Here is a 22,092-nt window from a genome sequence, read left to right as displayed (position 1 = left end):
TTTGCTGAAACTGTCAGCGCTGACAAACATTGATGAAACACCCCCCCCCCCCCCCCTGTAATCTATGAAATATCTCAAGGGGCAGTGTAAAATTGATAGTATTCATCCAGGGTGCTTGAAACTGTCTTGTCATTCATCATATGGTGCTGGTTACAATGATGTGCACTTACAAGAAGATGCCTATTATCAAGATACCTCTTGATACTGCAGAAGATTACCGATTATGATGTAAGTCTTAAATACACTTAAAGATGTTTCAAAACATGTGTCTCACAGATACCAACTAAAACCTTATACTTGTCACGGAACAGAATCTGTTTTCTTTAGGTCGAAATGGATCTTTATATAGCAAAAAGACTATTCCCCATGTGATATTCATTTTTTTTTTTCAGTGATTGGAAGACTTGGAAATTCATTTACAATGATTCTCTGTTAATTCTCCTTTGCACCCCTTCCCAATTTGCCTCAGAAGTTCATATCAAGATAATGATTACTGCCATTATTTTTAAAATAGCCTGTTTAGATTCTAAATCAAACTTCTGTGTATCAGAGCGAAACAATAAAAACTTAACAACAAAATACAATTGAAAAATGCCACCGACTAAGTCTGTGTTCAGGTGATATTCATTTGACCATCAGATTGCTTTCAAAAGAGGGCTACCACCCTTTTTATGTGCATTGTCTGATTCTTATAAGGTTATTACTTGTTAGATATATGGTAGCAAAAGGTTTTCTCCGTTTATGGTGTTTTTGCTACAACATATGATTGATAGCCGCATCTCACGTCCATTTCTCTTTGGTGTGATGTCAAAACAAATGTGTGCTATACACGCCTTTGCTATTTCAATATGTTTTGAACTGCTGGTAGTTTGTATACACTGTTGTCATGTCCTTCCACGGAAAGAAATAGTATTAACTGGTTAAAAAAAATGTACATATATAATATCATTACTTTTGACTCCAGCAAGAGGAATGGTGCCTCGGCAACAAATTGACAAAAACTGAATACAGTTTTGGCATGACAGTAGTTTGGCTGCAGCCTGTGATATTGTGGTCTGCATTGTGTCTCACCAGTAGGCTAGTCTTTGTTAAAGTCTAATCATCATCACAAAGACCTTACACTATTCAACACACAGCCCATATAAGTATTTAAGATAACATGTGCAATATATACATGTATTCACTTTCAAGGAGGTATTTTTTGTTAAATTCACTTATTCTCATTAGATATTGTAACATATTCATATTCATATGTCACCGCATTGCATGATTAATGTTTTATATATTTTGGTTTGCACATATATGATACTTATGCAATCCTATAATGATATCCTTTTGATTCTCTCAAGAGACCTATCTTAACTTTTCAGTCTTATGTACAAAAGTTGTGGTGAGATATGGTATATATTTTCCAATGTAAACTGCAATAATTGGTGTGTAAGTACATTCAGAACAGATTTAATTATACGAAATTGTTCAGATCTAAATCACATTTATATATAGTACAACAGATGTTTTGTTACTCTGTATCACAGAATTTGAAGCAACTTTGATTATAGGCAGCTTCATAAATGTTTGCGATTACAAGTACAACATTTGTAAAAAATGAAAATTGAAACTTTTTGCCTTAAATTGGATAGTTGTCAGTACTTTCCAAGGTTTAATATACATGTATTAGAGGAATGAAAAGTATTTTACCATTACATTAGTGCACCAAGGGACTAATGGTGCCTAAATGGAGATTGCTGTTACAGATATCTATGCCATATCATCATTGAAATTGCCCTTATCATTTGAACATGTCGGTGTAGGCCTACGTCAGAATTTAATATTTTATACATTGGATTGATCAAACAAATATTGTGATACTAGTGGACAATAAAATGATTGAATTTAACTGAATTGATTTGAATTGAATTGATAATATTGTGTGTGAGATCAGAGTAGTGCATGCATTCATGGGTTGAATTACTGCTCCAGAATTCAGGCTGTGTGTACATGTATGTTAATTGTATTTCTTATTTATTTATTTATTTATTTTTTATTTTTTTTATTGCACAGTTTCGTATATATTGTATGAAAGCAAATGGTCACGTGGTTTGTGTGTTTTTTTTTATTTCTCAGTGTAGTGTGTTTATTTCATCCAGTTTTCCCACCATGGAAAATTCTACAATAAAATTCTATGATGTATCAATGAAATTGGTGTGATCAAATTCAAAATTGATGGTGTGCAGTTATTTTTGGCATGAAGATTATGATATAATCATACATCTGCTAATTAGATGTAATAACTTGTCTATTGTGCTTGATATGTCTGAAAGGTTATTTATTATGTTTATGCATTTAATGGGAGATTATTTCTGGATAACTTTGTTTGAGTTTGAGTAGAATGGACATTTTACTGAAATATAAGTTATAATTATTTTTAAAGATTTTGAGCTTACGGAAATGACCTGTCCAACCCCACTAAGTAGGAAAAATACAGTATACCATAGGTACCTTAAAAGGGTGATAATGATGATGATGATGATGGTGATGGTGATGATGATGATGATGATGATGATGAGTGGGATAGATTGGAATGACAAAATGGTCTGCCTGAAAGGTCCCCTGAAATCAAGTTGATTTATATGAACAGAAACTATGCTAATTTGATCACACATTACACCATTCTTAAAAACCAGTCATTGTGTTGTTCAATTTTGCTGTTGACCACTATGAGATTTGTGTTGATGACAACATCATTTTTTTTTTTATGTTTGGACATCAAGATCATGAGTAGATGGATGGATGTATAGTGGAATAGACGGAAAGATGAATTAATGAATGGATAGATGGATGGAATAAGAGAGGGAAAGACAGGGGAGGGAGAGAGGGAAAAAGTTGATTATCCAAAGAGTGAATTTATGATGATTGTAAGAAAATGACAAGACAAACTTCAAAAAATACACCTTGATTACTAGTACATGTAAGCAATATCATAATAAAATGTCCAGGGTAGTAGTGTCTGTTCACAATCGTGATAAAATACTTTACAAATTTAGAGTGAACAGCATTGCTACTCTCTACATGAGTGATAAGCTGCACCCATACGGAGTTTGCCCCTCCCCCCTCGTTCACGGCAGCGTGCATAGAGGTACACAGCTGAGCTGTGGCATCAAACGGATCGATCGGATCCCAGCCCTGCCGCCGATCCCCGGGTGCCAGTGGCGGTTCGCGCCATACCGCTAGCTAGCAAGCTAGCAAGCTCTACTCTTCTGTACTTTGTACTTGTGTGCTTGTGTGAGCTAGGATCGCGAAATCATTTCCTTCGGTGGCACTCACTCTACCGCAAAAGAAGCTATGGGGCGCAATAATGTCATCGTTTGCGGCATTGTTGCTGCATTTGTCATCGTCGGCATCTACGACGTGCTCACAAATTTTGAAAGTAATCGATGTGCCATGTCATATATGTGGGAGACGCCCGAATACATAGTAAGTTAAACGGCAAGTTTAGCTTTTGTCCAGAAAGTTCTCGTTTGAAATTATTGATCGCTTCACAGTCACGCTAGTGGTAACAGTCCCAGACGTAAATTTACATGTTGGTCAATTGCTTACTTATCACATGTGAAACCAGTGGCTCAGTGCTGATAGTAAATCATAAATGCACTTTCGTGTCGAGGTCATGCTTCACCTTTGTATCCCATCAATTTTTGTGAAATTTGGCCACAATGTAGATGAACATGTTATAGATCACTCACCAAAATTTGAGCGCAATCAAGCCCCTGGAATCCTCCCCGTAGCACGAGGCAAAAACCCTAAAGGTCAAATATCAATGTCGGACAATGAGCTTTTCTTCACTGTTGTAACTTCTCAAAAGCTTCACAATAGTGTGCATCAGGGGCCGTATTCTGAGAGCTAATTAAGTGTCTGATTAGCACTTAATTACCGAATTGTTATTCTGAGAGCATGATTACATAGGGGGTATTTTAACTACCATAGCAACAAGCGTTTTGGCGGGAAGGACCTACGCGTTTGCGCGTATCAATGCGCGTGCACCTCTGAGAGGACTTAATCACAGAGTTAATTACGAATCGGTATGCTGAGGGTGTAATTAAGTATGAAAGTTAATGGAAAACTTAATGATACAAAAGAGTGTCATTAACTACTCCGATATCACGCATTACATCGTGTTTTCTCTGCCACAACGATGCTTACCGTCTTCGGTAACCGAGGAGCGGTTGAATCTTGTTATCATGGTATCCGTGGAATTCAGAGAAAAAAAGAAATAGATAGCCGATCTTCGAGGAATTTTGTCATTTTATGTGAGTAGGAGGTTGAGATCTTCGCGTGCGTATTTGAGGGGTTGTAATCAAATACCGGAGTGTGCGCACGGAGCTCTTGGGTTGTAATTACAGGGGGCGTGCAGGAGTGGGCATTGAGGGCATATTTGCACGTGTAATCATCATTTTGGCTTCTAACAATGCGTCTGATTGGATGGAATAACAATTGGATGGGAGGGACCTAAGATAATTTACAAGGGTCTTAATCATACCTTAATTACGTCCTCAGAATACCGATTTTGCCCATGATTAAGGGCCTATTAACTTCACAACTTAATCACGAAGTTAATTACAGACTTAATTACGACTTCAGAATACCACCCCAGGAATAAAAATTGGGTAGGCCTACACCAACTTTAGATAAATTTCACAGTTTTGACATATCAAAATACTCTAAAACAACTCATTATCCTAGCATCAGCCAGACAAGTTTCTTAGTAGAGCATTTCAGTGTGTATTGCAAGCAAACTCTAGTGGGAGATGAATTTGATCCTTTCTGAAATTTATGTTTTAGCTTTAGAATGTCCTCTACTGCGTGCTTAAGTTACACAGAACCCCCCACCCCCATTTTGTAGTCATGCATACATGTATATATGCACAAAATTGGATTATATTGCGGGCTGCACAAACATGATATTCGATCAAATTGCCATTTTCCTTTTTTCAAACATACACTGTCTGTACGTGATGTACAATTGTGAACCAAAGCCAGTTCAGTATCCTTTGAGATGATCCAAGGCAGCTGGTCAAATCAGTTCAAGAGTGCAGCACAGCTGTGCATTCAGACTTGTCATTTTCTACAAATTGCCTTTTCGCATGCTGATTTTGATTTGGAATGCAATCAATTGTAAAGTACTTGGTATGCATTTCACAGATGAATGATTGCTTGGGTGAATGTTGTAAGACATTTATCACTTTCAGGATCACTTGTGAGTTTTCGCTGAAAGCAGTGATTTAAATTATGACAGTTCACCTCTCTCATATCATTTTTCTATCAGACGGTGTGGTAAAATTATAATACCTCACGTCTCGGTAATTATCTTTGCTAGACAATTTGGTTTTAATTATTTGCTTTGTACAGGTCAATGTAGGCAGCCTTAAGGGTACTAGTCAGGATTTGCAAGACCCCCATGTTTGCTCTCTTATCAATGATGATGCATACAGAGTAAAGTCCAAAGTCTGTGACTGAAAAAGAATGAAAAAAAAAGAGAGGAAATGTGAAGAGAGTCATAAATGCAGCTCTCCCAGTGAACTTCAAAGGCCAGCCTCTACATTCTGCAATATCCTGTACTGCGCAGTTTTTCACACCTTGATTTGACTTCTTAATAGCTTTATGGTTTGATTAGTTGAGACACAAAACTGGGCTTTATGAATTTTGGTCTTGGTATTTAATCTTGAATTTCATAATCTTTGACAGGGACATTAGATTTTTTTTTTTTTTAGTTGTTGAAAATTTGAAAATATCACATGATAGTTCAAAAGCTGAATAAAAGAACATGGCTCAAGTACTGTACACTTATGTTGAAGACATTCCTTCAGAATTCAAAGGAGATGTATTAGACTAAAATATGATTTTAAAAGACATGCAGCATAGGCTGCATTTGCATTTATACCAATATTTCTGCTGGACAATGCTTATTGGTAATTACAGCGGTTAAATTCTAATTTCAATTAAAAAAAAAAAATTGATATTTGCCATATCCAATAACAAATCTGAGAATGCCTTGAAGCGAAGCAAGACAGTACTCAGACATACAGTGCACATACATGTATGTAAAATTCATTTTAAGACTTAATCAATTCAGAGACGCTGGATGAAAGCCAGAATTTTACTGCCCCAGATTCACTGTAGTAGAAGGTCACGCAGGAAGGGAGTTTGATGTACATGTAAGTTTGCAGCACAGTGCTGTGATGCATAGAGCTGAAACAGGTCAAGTCACACAGAACGTTGTTGGATGAAGGTCAATTTTCATGATCATATGGCTTCTGCACAGTATGTTTAAAGGACAAGTTCATCTTCATAGACATGTGGGTTGAGTGAATGCAGCAATATAAGTAGCACATATCAGTGAGAGTTTGAGGAAAATTGGACAATCCGTTCAAAAGTTATGATTTTTTGAAGTTTCTGCTCAGTCACGGCTGGATGAAAAGACTACTTTGGCTTATAATGTCACATGTGTACAACGATATAAAGAAATAATAAAGAAAATTCAATATATTTAAGTTTTTCTCGCGTAACAAAAGAAAACTCAACTTCTCTCTTTCAGAAGGCAGGGGAAATAATATTATCCTTAACATACGTCATTAGCAAGTCGAAGAAATGTGCACTTTATTCAAAAAGTAAAGTTTTGTGAAATTCTCTTTTTATTTTCCTTGTATCGTTGTACACATGTGACATCATACGCTGTAGTAGTCTTCTCATCCAGCAGTGACTGCGCAGATACTTAAAGAATTCATAACTATTGAACGGATTGTCCGATTTTCCTCAAACTTTCACTGTTGTGTTCTACTTACTTATTGCTGCATTCTCTCAGTCTTTATGTAAATGAAGGTGGACTTGTCCTTAAAGGCAATAATCTGGCAAATGTCTTTAGTTCTTAATGGAAAATTATCCTCCGGCTACTCACTTTGCACTAGTTGTGCATCCACTCAATAATGAGTTAAATATAGGATAGGCCTTTTTTAATTTCTAACTTGTATTCTTTTTGATATCTTTGATGTGTTTCTGTGAATAAAGAATGTTGTTATTAACCAATTGGTGATAAAAACTCCTCGTGATCATATGGTGCTGTTACTATGCACCTTGTTTCTTGTTGCTGCTTTCCATAACAGCCCATCCCTCGTGTGAATCAGACTGTCCAGGACAAATATCCGCAGTATGCCCTGACATTGTACGGAGAAGGCAAATACGCCAAAGAAATCAAGTAAGTCGTCTTTATCATAAGTATCTTGTGAAATTCAGTATGGGAATTTACTTTTCATGCCTCTACTTCAGCGTCAATGGCAAGAAAGCAGTTGATGACCATCAATTAATCTACAAGGGTGGGGGGGGGGGGGAGTACTCAAGACTTCCTCATACATTTGGTGCTCTTCAAAGATTGGGGCTTGCATATGTAACAACCACCTAGTGAAGCAGATCCTTTGTTTTGATGTGTGGCACATCTGCAGTGAAGCAGTAAGACTTTGTATGCATGAATTGAGATGATTCATCTGTAAAATCTTCTTCTTTGTTAATCAGGTATCCACTAGTTGTTTGGTAACCAGTCTTGATAAAATTGATAGTGCACGTATATTGCATGCTGTATTAAAGCACATGTTATGACAGACAGTGTGCGTGAAAATGCTTAAATTTTGCAAGGTAAAATAGGCAGCAAGATTCTTGTTTGTCCTGGAATTTGGACCTTTGCCGGAAAACTATATTGCCAGTATAGAAGTGATCTGTACAATTAGTATCCCATGATGCCTTTGCCACTTGAAGTATGAGTCTGAACTGATGAACCAGCCAACACTTAAGAAAAAAAAAATGAAGATAAAGAATAGAATACAAAATAAAAACCCAGAATCTTCAACCATGATATCCAGCTTGCCACTGTATGGATGCTGGAATCTGCAATATGTCGACACAATTCAGCAGTAGCATGAAGTCCGGGCAGGCTTTACACTAGCAAATACTTTGAAACCGTTTAATTGATTTGTGCCCTGCAGTACGGTTGACCTGTGTATCTTACAAAACAGTCACGTGATCAGCTTTAGTGGTTCAGAGTAACCCATACAAAGTTGTTAGTCTCGTTAAAAAGATACCAGTACATTTTCCAGCCATCAAAATGAGTTTTACCTACTTCGGACTATACAGTAGAATGGAGGCAAGGAGTTTAGTGTGTCTTGGCATGGATTGCTTGTCGATATATGAACAGTGGATACACTTTGGTGTTAGCTGTGGCTGTCGATTTACAGTATGTCCTGACAGTGATTCCAAATGCTGTGAAATGTTATTATGATCTACAGTTTATAGTATTAGAATCACTCTTTGAAAATGATAAAAAGAATAACTAGTGAGCAATAACATCGTATGTCTATCAAAGAAAGGAGAAAGGTGCCAGTAGATGCAAAACGACAAGAAAAACAGGAAATGAAAATGAATGGAGATGAAAATCTAACTGGGATGATGCCTATGTTATGACCTTTTGTATAGCTTTTCTGCTGACACAATTCTTTCTATAAAACAGTGTGAAATGTCCCTGTCAAGTGTTATTCAATCATGTAATGCATGAGAAGCTTGTACACCGTCATACGTGATTTCTGCAGGCAACAACAACAGCTACATCCTGTAACTACATCCTGTAATAGTTTATGAAGTGCATACAAGATGCATATATACACAAATATGTATAAAGTACATGTGCCATGTCATTGTGTTGTATATTGGTTTATGAAAAGTATGCAAACAAAATCATATCAAGAATGAAATCAGCAGTAATTATTCATTTGTGTAACGTACAATCCAAATTGGTGTTACAGTGAAAATGTGCAGTTGTTTGCATTAGGATCATCTGCTAAAATTTGGTAACCAAGCAACCACGTCCTCTACTCTGAAGACACCAAGACAATGGATGATTTAGTTTATTGATCTCTCACTGTATGTATTCACATCACTTGTTTCTAGGAATATGAAGCTGACTGGCGTGCCAGTGTTGTTCATACCAGGAAATGCTGGGAGTCACAAACAGGGTAAGCTGCTTTCAACTCTCAATGTATGGACAAGACAGTGGCGGGTCAAGGGGGGGGGGGGGGAGCACACCGGGCTCAAACCCCCCCCCTTCCCTTTATTTCTTTTTTTTAAAACAAAACAAACAAGAAGAACAAAATGGAGGAGGGGTGCATGCACCCTCCTTTAATTTTGTAAAGCCGCCCCCTCTTTACAGAATTCCTGGATCCGCCCCAGCAAGAGATGAACAGGGTGGTCCACAACTTGAACATTTCAGTGTGCTGCACAGACATAAGCTCTCGATATTTGTGCTTGAATCTCTGTTTGCTCATAAACAGATGGCTCAATTCGTTTTGATAGGTCCAATGAATGCAAAGACTCATTCTGTAGTTGCATTATTATGATTTTGTGGCAGTAAGTCTTTGCTTGTACATGCACCCTTTATTGCCGTTGCACACATTATGAATGCACACAAAGCCTCAAGAAACTAACAACATTTGCTTCCTACATATAATATGTACTGTTATGTACTGTCCTACATGTATTGTCTGATTGAGTATGATTAAGAATGACAGGTGAAATAAAGTGAAATTGTACATGCAATATATTAACTTTGGAACCAACTCATACTCTCCAGGCATTTGAACCCAAAGTATTGCAAGATGTAAATTTCCAGTGGAAACATATTTCAGTTGGTGTTGAATGATATTGATGTGTTGGTACTGGAATTTCATTATTGCATAATGTTCCTTGTTAGGATGTTACATAAGCAGTGCTTAGATGAGACTCAAGCATAGTAATTTTGCTCAATTTAATGTGTTGTGATCATGATTACATTTGCGACAGTCCGTTCGCTCAGCTCCATTGCGCTGCGGAAGTCGGCAAAGTATAATTTCCACTTCAACTACTTCAGCGTGGACCTGAATGAGGAGCTGAACGGAATGTACGGCGGTGTACTAGAGGGACAGACGGGTGAGAGGGCGACATTAAAAGTTTGTTTTCAGAATGAAACAAGACATTAATTTGTCTTTGCAATTCAACATCACGTCCAAGTTGGTTTCCATAAATAGTATTTTAAACTTAGACCAACAGAATGTGAGAAGTCTTGTAAGGACAGTCTCTGAGTTAAGAAAGTTGATTAATATTGACTTCAGAAGTTTCCAATGATTATGTTTGCGGAGTGGTACAATGTCAATTTTGATGGTGTGCTGAAGGAACAAATAGATGAGTGAACATCAAAGTTTGTTTGCAGTTCTGATAAAACAATTTAACACTATTGTAGCATTGCAAATCATTGCCATAGGTTTATGTAACATGTTTTGATTGCATGTTTAATGAAAAAAACAAACATAGTAATTGAAAAGTGGTGTGTAGGGTCAGTGGAACACTTTCAAGGCTGTAACATCATCACTTCATCCAGTTTTTACATTTGTGCTCGCTATTACTGTTTCACAAAAATTTGCAAATTTAAAGATAATAAAAAGTTTTGGTACCTCAAAAGTTTCCCTGAATTTCCTTGTCTCGGTTTGTGTTTCACGTTAAAATACGTTGTCTGTGAGAATTACTCGCTCCAAAGTGCTCTCATGTCTTAGTAATCATGCAATAATGGTTTCGTACCAGAGCCGTCGCCGTACAGCGTTGATAAATATTGTGCGAAACCACTGACTGCGACCAGCAGCGTGCAGCCCATTGTACGCATAGCTAACTGCGACCAGCAGCCCCATACGCATAGCGTAATGAGGTTTCGCATTGTAGCATTCAGGATCATGACAGAATTAGTATCGAGGGTAAATGTCAACTTAAAATCCAAAAATTTCTTTGATTTAAAGACTTACAGGTGTACCAATTAAGTTGAAGTATTGAAAACAGGCTTCGAACAACATTTGGTTCTGCCAATAGTCCCTTTCTTTTCGAATTGATGACTGAATGTGACTCGGTCGAGAGGACCTTGGGAGAGCTACATACACTGACTACTACGGCCAGCGCATGCGCACACAAACATCTTATCCGTTGATGGATTTGAAATTTGTGCGCATGTGATGTGTTCGCATGCACTGGCTGCAGTATTCAGTGTATGTAGCTCTCCCAAGGTCCTCTCGTCCGAGTCACATTCAGTAATCAATTTGAACAGAAAGGGACTATAGGCAGAACCAAACGTTGCCCGAAGCCTGTTTTCAATACTTCACCTTAATTGGTAAGTCTTCAAATTGAAGAATTTTTGGGATTTTAAGTTGACATTTATCCTGCGATACTAAATCTGTCATGATCCTGAATGCTACAATGCGAAACCCGATTACGCTATGCGTATGGGACTGCTGGTCGCTATGCGTATGGGGCTGCTGGTCGCAGTTAATTGCATGATTACTATGACATGAGAGCACTTTGGGGCGAGTAAGTCTCACAGTGTTAGTTATATGAAAGGTACTTTAACCTGAAACACAAACTAAGACAAGGAAATTCAAGGAAACTTTTGAGGTACCAAAACTTTTTATTATCTTTAAACTGATGTGTGAATGCAGGCAGCCTTGCACTGCATGACACAGGGAAAAGTGACTATCATTCATTTCCATTCATTGACGGACTATTTTTCTTTCATCCATTAGAGTATGTCCAAGCCTGCGTAGAGCGCATCCTGGAGCTCTACAGCGGCCGCAAAAATCCCCCAAAGCAGCTGGTCATCATTGGTCATTCAAAGGTGAGCTTTGGACCACATCCACATTATTTGGAATCCCATATTCCTTTTATTTTCAACAAATAGTCAAAAACTCCAAAGGGCGTAGGGGATTTCTCATTTCATTAGCCCATATACCAGGGTATTCTTATTCTCGGTCATGATGAAATAAAAAAAAAAATATAAGAAGTTGTTGAAGCTAGATATTGTTGCGCAGTTATGGTCCCTGGGCTCTATTGCATAAAAGTTAAGATGGAACATATGTCAGAAAATCAAACAAGTCTCTGAATACTCAATTCTGATTGGCTGATACCTGACTTATGTTTGATTTTCTGACTTATGTTTGATTTTCTGACTTATGTTTGATTACATCTTTTTTACTCAACATGACCGTGGAAAGTTATGTTGGGCTACCAATAATTATGGCAAAGAAACAAATTGTCACCAGCACAATAGAGCATTATGCTTTCAGTCCTGTTATTTTTTTAATCCCATAGTTTGCACAGACTTTAAAATAGCATGTTTTGAGTTTTTAAGAGTTGACACAATCTCCTTCTCGTCCAGCATGAGAGCAATGTAGCTTGTATGTTGTCGGTCTGATATTTCCTCAATTCTGACTTAAGGTAAGGGCAAGAGATGGACCACTCGGTATTTAATCAAATTTAGTTATGGCCACTTAACTAAATCAATAGATTTCTTGTAATCTTAGATTTTGTGAGCTTATACCATGAGAACAAGTCCTTCATAGCAGTGTGAAATTTGCAAGCACCAGTGATTTCCTCTATCCTGAAGTCAAGACTTTGTCAGATTAGATATTGTACAGCTTTCTTGACGAAGGGAACTTATTCAAATCAGTTCAAATCAAATCAATTCAATTCAATTCAATTCAATTCAATTCAATTCAATTCAATTCAATTCAAATCAATTCAATTCTGTTCTGTTCTGTTCTGTTCTGTTCTATTCTTTTCTATTCTATTCTATTCTATTCTATTCTATTCTATTCTATTCTATTCTATTCTATTCTATTCTATTCTATTCTATTCTATTCTATTCTATTCTATTCTATTCTATTCTATTCTATTCTATTCTACTCAATTCAAATTAAATTTAATTTGCAGTAACACGTTTGTTATCGATACAGATTCAAAGAAAGCAGAACTTACATTAGCAGCAAGAAAATGATTTTGACTTGATCCCCCCTCCCTCCCCCCCCCAAAAAAAAAGAAGTCAAAACAGATTTCCTTCAAGTTGTCGTCTTTTGCTCTATGAGATGAGATTCTTGCTTCTCACCACTTCTGTTGCTTCTCCATCTCCAGGGTGGCCTGGTCGCCAAGGCCCTGTTCTCCAGACCGGACTTTGATGCCAGCCAAGTGAACTCGCTCATCACCATGGGAACCCCTCACGTGGCGCCGGTCATCAAGGCCGACGCCTACATAGACCAGTTTACGGCCAGAGTAGATAAGGTGCGTGGGGACGAGTGCGGCTGGTCACCTTGTGGGTCACTCGGTGACCATGTGCTGTCCAGTGGATACTGGACACAGCTGTGGTTCTCTTCAGAATCTCCACCGCTGACCTGTTATGTTGTGTATTGTTGAAAGCTTTTGTTTTGTTTTGTTTGATTGTTTGCATGTTGAGATGATATATTGCAGCCGATCTATGGAATGCCATCTGTAGTAATATTGAAAAAATGAAAAATTGTTTGTATTCGTTCCTGGTTAAAATTTCAAAAACAAAACAAAACAAAACAAAACAAAACTGAACACATGCCTTGGGGGTCAATATTTTAGATTTTTAGATGCCTGTCCGTATCAGTAGAGTCAGTCTTTATTCAAATGAATGAAATGTATTCATTACATGGATGACATAATATAGTGTTTCATGTTGTTAAACACTATGTCTTCATTGCACTCCGGTGGGCACCAAAACACAATGGCATTTTTTTGTGTGTGTATGATAGTGCCATGTTTCTATGGTAATTTCTCTACAGACAGGAAAGTAATAATTATTGTCATGGTTTGCTGGAATCTAAAATAAAAGTTGAATGGTGTTACTTATTTATCACTGCAGTTGTTCTCACAGTTGATCTTTCTGTTTGTTAGATATCTTTGTGAGCCATGGTTGGAACATATGTTCTCATTCACTAGTATCAGCTACATCTTTGCAAAGCATCAATTTTGCCACAGTGAACACAATGTTTGTTTGAATTGTTTGTTTGTTGCTAGTACAAAAGCACAAGTGTTGCAGGTCATAATTTTGTCTTTTCTGCTTTACCCCGTCAGTATTGGGCAGAGAATATTGAGTCACCAGCCATGCGTGACCTGACTGTGGTATCCATCGGAGGCAGTTACCGTGACAACATGGTGCGGTCTGGGCTTACATCAATCAACGGCATGGTACCCTCAGACAGGGGCCTGAGTGTTGTCGTAAGTAGATTGCATAACCCTTCTGACATGACCTTTGACCTAGCACAAATATACTTCTTCTTTTTTTAATGAGTGAAGAAAGTACATTCATTCTGAGGGCCATCTGGCTGTCAGTACAGTATGTTGTAGATCAAATCATCACATGCCTCATTTCTTGAAGGAGGTGAATGATCTTTCATATTATGAAGAGCAGATCTTGTTTTCTTGATTTTTCAAGACTGCTTTGTGCATTTTCTAAAACTGTTTTGGTTCTCCTTGTTCCCCCTGTCTGTCTGTCTGTCTGTCTCTATCTATCTATCTATCTATCTATCTATCTATCTCAGGTTGGGTCAGTGCCGAGGGTGTGGTTATCCACCGATCATAGATGCATCGTGTGGTAAGTTAACAAGTGATGTGGGCACGATCACTTTATTGGGAGTGCTCTAAACAATCAAGTTTGTGTGTAACCTGTCATTAGAAAAGGCTGTCAAATTGTAGTATATTGATTTTTCTGTTGTCCTGCTCTCCAGCTATGAGCTTTCAATAATATTTGATTTACCTACTTTTACCTAAAACACACTCCCAAAGGAATGATAATAGATAAGAATGTGCAGGTATTCACTAAATATCTACAGTTTTTGCAGTGGAAGATAATGATAATGATAATGAATAACATTTATATAGCGCTTAATACTGATGTTTCTAAGCGCATCGATCCGGAAAAAAGAAGTATGACATTGAAATGAAATACAGCATTATGTACATGTACATATTATAATATAACAACAGCAACAGAATTAAAGATCAGGTGTATATGTGACCGTACATCACAAAACCAACAAAAAGTTGCACTCCCTGCTTTTGCATTAAAAACTCAAATTAGGTGAAATGGGTGAACTTAGTCAATCTTCTGTTTTCATATATTTTCAGGAAGAGCAATTCTTTTTCTATGTAATGAAGGATGATATAAAGTTTGGTTTATAAAAGGAATGGCAAATTGTGTTTCAAGCAGTTCTGACGGGACAATAATATATATATTTTTACTAGTGTGATTTGGTACGTATTAAAGGCCCCTTTTCATTTCATACGTAAAAACCCTTTAGTACACACTGTTCATTTTCAACTCTGATAGCTTTTGAAAGGATAGTGCTACTGCATTTAAAGTTGGTATCAGTCATGAATAGAATATGTGTTCAAGGAGCGTAGAAATTAATCTGGCAATCCCTTCATTGCGGTTATCTCGAGAGTTACATCCTGTTTTTTGTCCCATTCATTGCACTGAGCCAAGCGTGGTGAGATTAAGTACAATTCTTGAATAGACCCTAAACTTCAAAGCCTCCTTTCTCAGTAAACACTCTTCCAGAGTGTGTACTTTATTTCCATTATTTAGACTGGTTAGGAAGGTCCAATTGCTTTGAGTTATACATCATATTAAAGCTTAGAGTCTGCTCTGTCAGTATCTGCCCTTAACTAAAGATCCATGTCCGGTGACTTATTCTTGGTTTTGTGATGTAGGGTCACATGTTAAAACTCAGAGATCAATTCTCAATACTCTTGCATAATGCATCCAAACAAGCATCAAATTTTGTATGTCTAAATATTCACATACTTTTGAATTGGACAGGAGGTACTGAAACTTTTATTTCCATCTATTTTCTTCCAGCCAATCCATTTATTTTGCAATTATTTTGACTTTTAATGCCTACAAGTTAACCAGGGTATTGTGATGACAACTCATACATATTTACAAGTCATTTTCAGAGCCTGGGATTTCCTTGTGATTACTCACTAGGAATTACTTCAAGAAGTACCATATATGCAGTTTATTTTACAGTGTTTTAATTTTCACAAATTTCAACAAAATTAACAACTTGGACAAATATTGCTTCACACAACATAGTGTGTTGTATATTGTCTTGAAGGTGGAAAGTCACTAACAGTTTTGAAAAGCAATTATGTGAACATCTCATTCTGTCACTGAGGTTCGTTAGCATGAATTCAACCAGTCACGCAAATGTCTTGCAGGTCCCAATTGTCAAAATATCATTCTCGTAAAATATATCGCATATGCAGTATCCTGCATATATATGCGATGACTTTTTGCTTCTTTTTGTCCTTGGCTTTGAGAATGACTGTTATGCTTCAGAAGTAATAATGTCATTTGTGGTCTTGAGAAATTGTTCATAATTTATCGTTTTATCCAGGTGTAAAGAGTTGGTGTTGGCTACGGACAGAGCCCTTTTTGACTTAGTGGACAGGCTTACACGGCAGGTGAGTTACCATGGCACTTTTCATGCTAGGAATCATGCTTTGTTGAGTGCCTAAAGCTCTTGATGATATGACTGTCAATGTAATGTTAGTTTTTAGTTTGTGTCAGGTGAATTATTCTGTGCAGTGTTTGATTCTCTTTTGTGTGCTTTGGTATCTAATTTCTGTTGGTTTTCTTGCAATTCTGTTTAACGTAATGCTTTGCCTTGAGATAAAGAAGTATTATGCATATCAGAAGAATTTCAGAGGTATGAAAATTTGCAAGTTTGTATATATCTATGAGAGGATATTGAAATAGCTTTGGCCTATTCTGTTTTTGCCATTGCATCTGTAAAGTTTGCAGCATACCTGCGTATCATTTGTGTGGAAGTTTCCAGGTGAAGTACAGTGTACTATGCATCCAATGTTGAAAACATTTGGCCTTTCTGTTGAGAAATTACTAAGATATGGATGTTCACATACTGTAAAACGAGGAATTTTGCGCGTGCATTTTAATTTCGCGAATTTCGCGAGCACCAAGATTCGCGAAATTAAAATGCACGCAAAAGTTTTTGTCTACACTATATGCATTGAATGCCAGTGGCAGTTCGCGAAAATTTCATGCCGCAAAAAAGGCCGTCGGCTCCAATTCGTGCCGCGAATATATCATGTTTTACAGTACATATTTTCTTGTTTTCTTTCTGTTTATTACTACTGTTATTATGATTGATATTATTATCGTCATTATAAATATCACATTGTCATGGTCATTGCCATACTTGTTTTCACTGGTGATGGGTTTTTTTGCTTTGCTTTCTTGTTACAATTGTCATCATATTTATGATAGTTACTGTCGTTTCTAATCAAAATCTAATAGGTGTCCGTCAATCCGGACTATCGCATGAAAGTCTTTCGGCATCACTTTATTGCTCATGATGGCAGGAACAGCTACTCCCCCCACACCGAAGACGTTGTTGGCTTTGCAGGTAGGATGTGCTCATCAGCTCTTGCTACCCTCGAAAATATTTTGAGTACTCCTGAAAAAAAAGAAGAATAATAACGATAATAAAGTAAATTTAATTGAATGATGATATTATACAATTTACAATGTAGTGCAACATGCACTCGGCTTCGTCTCGTGCATGTTTCACAATTGTAAATACCCTTGAGTGCGCTACATCTCCACTAACGCACTCTATCCTGTGCATCATTTGTTTTATAAAATGGGTCGAAAACTAACAGCATTTTTCACGTACCTTTGTGGGTCAATACCAGTCAGCTACATGTAGCACTCGCTCAAGAGTCAAGATGTCCGAAGATGTTCGTCCCAAACATTTACGCACGTCGTACTCGGAAATTCCCGCACATATAAGTACTGTACATATAGGAGTATACGTACGCCACACATGTTATGCACACAAGAAAGGCCGGCCGGCAGCCTGAACTAGAAGTTGTTTACAGAATTGACAGCGCGTATAGGAGCGCGCGACGCACTTGTAACAACTGATTGAGTGCGCACTGCTAGTGTAAACATTTTGACGTCAGGCCGTGTGTGTTAGTGAGAAATTAATGCACACACACGTGACTCATTTCAGCGCTTCCAATTGGCTACATTCTTGAACCCATTTTATAATGAGGTTTTAATGCTGTGTCTGTACAGCAATTTGTAATTGTAATTTCAAATCTGTTTTTTTTTCCCCATATATTCCTGCTTGCACCATGCAATTTGCTTGAATAATTTCTTGATAGATTTCTGGAAGAAAACATATTTGCCTGCCTACAGTTTGCAGTTTGTACATTACAAATTTGTATGTAGAATGGACTGTGAGCTATCTAGGACCCTGTCCAATGATGGATACAGACCTACACTGCTATGCTCCTATATGAGGGGTACCCTCGGCTTGTGGTATTTCAGATTGTGAGAAGCAGAGCCCCTTATGCATGAGATTTTATAGAATGTATTTTTCTACTAACTGGTAAAATGAGTACCAGTCTACAGATCTTGGTTTCTTTTTTTTTTCTAAGTTTTGTTTTGTTGTTTTTTAAGGGGGAAGTGTGAGAATGAAAATGCATCTCATTTCCTTGTTATTGAAATGTTAACACAGACGAGAACTTCAAGGCCATCACAACAGGCTTCCAGCACATCGCTGGCCGCCACAACCAGGGACCCGTCTACTACACCTTCCCGCTGGACGCTGAGGGCGGCGACCAGGACGCTTTCGCCATCGCCGCCACTGTGGCCTCAGAGAAGGCGTGGCTCTTTGTCTGCACCCGCTCCCATGAGGAGCGCTGCATCGAGGGCGTGGACATCTCCCGGCGCGCCAAGCTCATGCCCCCTCTCAAGTCCAACATGCGACTGGCGCACCTCGACCTCGCCGACCTCGGGATCGCGGGCCCGAAGCAGATTGTCGTTCGAGTGCCCAAGTCGAACAAGGTGAGCATTAGCTTTTAGAGTGATTTCACCTTGCATGCTGGATGTACATATCTGGAAACTTTATATTAACAGATAAATGTGCATGTCTTGAATGCCTAGCAGAACATTAACTTGCCAGACTTTACTTTGTGGAGTACTGTATTCATATCCCTCTGGGCAATATTGTAATGAGCCTATACGGCCATTTTGTATAATCTGAGGTTGACCCATATCCAAAGTTGCCAATTAGTATATAATTTTTGCTGTGTTTTTATTCAGCAAAAATAAGAAAATATGTTGTATGAGTAAAAAAAATAAAGCTTTTTCTGTGTATTTGATAAAGCATGCTTAGTTTGTACAATATTTCCATTTTTGACCAAAGTATAAGTGTTTGCTTTCAGACTTTTTGTCCCCGCCGAACGAGTTCGAGTAGGGGACTATGAAACGGGCTCTGTACGTGTGTGTGTGTGTCTGTCTGTCTGTCTGTCTGTGTGTGCGTCCGTGTGTGATCAAAATCTTCAATTTGCTACCTCTCTGTCATTTATGAGCCAATTTTGATTCTGTTTGCTTTATATGATAGCACTACATGGGAGCTTTGAAATTTGTACACAGAATTTCAGTTGTGACCTTTGACCTTGACCTTTGACCTATATTATACAGTTTGCTACAAAATGCTACTCCATCGCCATTTCTAACCCGATTTCGATTCCGTTTGCTTTATGTGATGGCACTAGGTGAGGGCTTCAAAACTTCTACACAGAATTTTGACCTTTGACTTCTTTGACCTTTGACCTTGATTTTTGACCTATATTGTACATTTTGCTACAAAATGCTACTCCTTCGCCATTTCTAACCCGATTTAGATTCTTTTTGATTTATGTGATGGCACTGGGTGAGGGCTTCAAAACTTTTACACAGAATTTTGACCTTTGGCCTTGATTTTTGACCTATATTGTACATTGGCTACAAAATGCTACTCCTTCGCCATTTCTAACCCGATTTCGATTCCGTTTGCTTTATGTGATGGCTCTAGGTGAGGGTTTCAAAAATCGTAAACAGAATTGTGACCTTTGACTTCTTTGACCTTTGACCTTGATTTTTGACCTGTATTGTACATTTTGCTACAAAATGCTACTCCTTCGCCATTTCTAACCCGATTTCGATTCCGTTTGCTTTATGTGATGGCACTAGGTGAGGGCTTCAAAACTTCTACACAGAATTTTGACCTTTGACTTCTTTGACCTTTGACCTTGATTTTTGACCTATATTGTACATTGGCTACAAAATGCTACTCCGCCATTTCTAACCCGATTTCGATTCCATTTGCTTTTATGTGATGGCACTAGGTGAGGGCTTCAAAACTTCTACACAGAATTTTGACCTTTGACTTCTTTGACCTTTGACCTTGATTTTTGACCTATATTGTACATTTTGCTACAAAATGCTACTTCCGGCGGGGACATATATTATGCACTGCATAATTTCTACTTTTCCTTGTTTTTTAAAATTTGACCAAATATTAGCATGTTTTTAGATATAGAGTTTGGCAGACTGGTAATGCCTCATGGATAAAGGTTGTTGAGTACACACTTCATTCTCTGTTACACACTGCCCATTGTGTGAATTGCATTAACTACCTTTTCTTTTGTCATGGAATGTTTTACTTCCAGATCCATGTGATAGTGGATGCATACAGGAAGTCAGAGAGAGTGATGAGTGCCAGTCTCCCCGGATTTTTCTCCTACAGTAAGTTTTATCACTTTCTGTGTCATCTGAGCTTTTATCTGCACACTATTCCCACAATGAAACACAAAACTTTCACATATTCCTTTTCTCTTTTTTTTTTTTTTTGGGTGGGGGGGGGGGGGGAGGGGTTACTATCTGTGCAAAATAATTCTCAAGGATTTTTCCTATCCATGCAAATAATTTGACAGCAATGATAGTGGAAAAATACCCCCAGCATTTTCATTATGTGTCTAATTTAAGCAGTCTAGGTAAGTTGCATGCATTTTTCAATCTTACCATCACAGAAACCGAAATGCTTATAGATAGCAAATGTCAGATTTTATCAATTCTGTCTGATTTAACATGTTTCCTGTTATTTTCTGTAGTGTCCTTTAATATCTACTGATATGTTGCCGTACACAACCTTGCATTAAAGTCAGACGTATATTGCTTTTCATGCAATGTGAATTCATTTTAGAGATACAGTACTCTCCGCATAATCGGGTAGGCTCGGGCAGAGCGTTTCTTACCCGATTAAGCGGAGTACCCGATTAACAGAAGAACACGTCTCATTCACAATTGACACACACAATGTGTATGTACATGCATTGTACACTGCACCAAACACCTACACTGTATGTTTAACACGCGTCCTTGTAAGGCACATTCGGAGCACAAGTGAAGTGTGTTCAACTCCTGTCTGTCTGTGCAATTGTGAGTGCCAGCTACATGTGTTTTCATTTTTAATCACTCCCCAAATGATCGTCTTCTTTGCTTAAGCAGAGAATGCCATTAGCCGTGGAAAATTTGACATTCATGATTTCTTAAAGTGTCATATCTGCGATAAAATGTGGGTAGAAATTAGATTAGAAGAAAATTATTTACCCATTTATGCGGAGAGGCAACCCGATTATCAGGTAATTTTAATGTGCATCGGAACTGATTTTGACATTGCTACCCAATTAAACGGAGTACCCGTTTAAGCGATACCCGATTACGCGGAGAGTACTGTATTTGACAAGTTTGTAATCAAAATGTGATGTATTTTTACAATTCATTTGGACAGCAGCAAAAGCTTCAGTATTACGCTAGGTTTTGTGTTTGTAGGGATTTTGAGAATGAAACTCAAATGATGCCCATTACAAGCTACAGATTGCTATATGTGACGAATGCAGCAGGTGTCTCTGCTATTAAAGAAGTTACCTTTGCCCCATTAGGTAGGATTATGACTACCAAAATCTTTACTAGTTGTCATCTCTCTCTTCCTCCGCTTCCTGCTCTTCCTGCTCTCTCGTCTTCCTCCTCTTCCTCCCTCTTTCTCCATCTTTTTCTCTCCCCTTCCTTCTCCTCTCTCCTCCTCCTTTCCTCTTCTCCTCCTCCTCATCCTCCTCCTCTTCCTCCCCTCCTCCTCCCTCCCTCTCCCTCTTCTTCCCCCACTCCTCCTTCCTCCTTTTCTTCCACTTCCTCTCTGTCCTCCGCCCCTCCTCCTTCTCCCCTCCCCCTCTTCTTCCTCGTCTCCCTCCTCTTCCCCTCCTCTATTTCTTCCCCTCCACTACTCCCCTTGTCTTCCTCCCCATCCTCTACCCTCTTTCTCTTCCTCCTCTTCA

At 38.1% G+C, this 22,092-nt stretch overlaps 1 protein-coding gene across 1 annotated transcript in view; it reads left to right on the top strand.

The window, feature by feature from the left end:
* Positions 1-3,342: 3,342 nt before the first annotated feature.
* Positions 3,343-22,092, top strand: part of LOC139713902 (GPI inositol-deacylase-like) — a 45,108-nt gene continuing 26,358 nt past the window's right edge. The window contains exons 1-12 of the mRNA XM_071625624.1: positions 3,343-3,474; positions 7,155-7,246; positions 8,986-9,050; positions 9,874-9,999; positions 11,631-11,722; positions 13,015-13,161; positions 13,978-14,121; positions 14,445-14,497; positions 16,305-16,371; positions 17,225-17,333; positions 18,453-18,781; positions 20,431-20,506. Of these exons, the coding sequence (XP_071481725.1) occupies positions 3,343-3,474; positions 7,155-7,246; positions 8,986-9,050; positions 9,874-9,999; positions 11,631-11,722; positions 13,015-13,161; positions 13,978-14,121; positions 14,445-14,497; positions 16,305-16,371; positions 17,225-17,333; positions 18,453-18,781; positions 20,431-20,506 (1,432 nt within the window). The remainder of the gene's footprint in view (positions 3,475-7,154; positions 7,247-8,985; positions 9,051-9,873; positions 10,000-11,630; positions 11,723-13,014; positions 13,162-13,977; positions 14,122-14,444; positions 14,498-16,304; positions 16,372-17,224; positions 17,334-18,452; positions 18,782-20,430; positions 20,507-22,092) is intronic.

The sequence above is a fragment of the Diadema antillarum genome, unplaced genomic scaffold (assembly GCF_040938485.1).
Source record: "Diadema antillarum isolate AM-2024a unplaced genomic scaffold, OU_Dant_1.0 seq00002093_RagTag, whole genome shotgun sequence".
In the NCBI taxonomy this organism is placed as follows: domain Eukaryota; kingdom Metazoa; phylum Echinodermata; class Echinoidea; order Diadematoida; family Diadematidae; genus Diadema; species Diadema antillarum.
The sequence above is the reverse complement of the archived record's forward strand: the minus strand, read 5'-3'. Positions and strand labels throughout refer to the sequence as shown.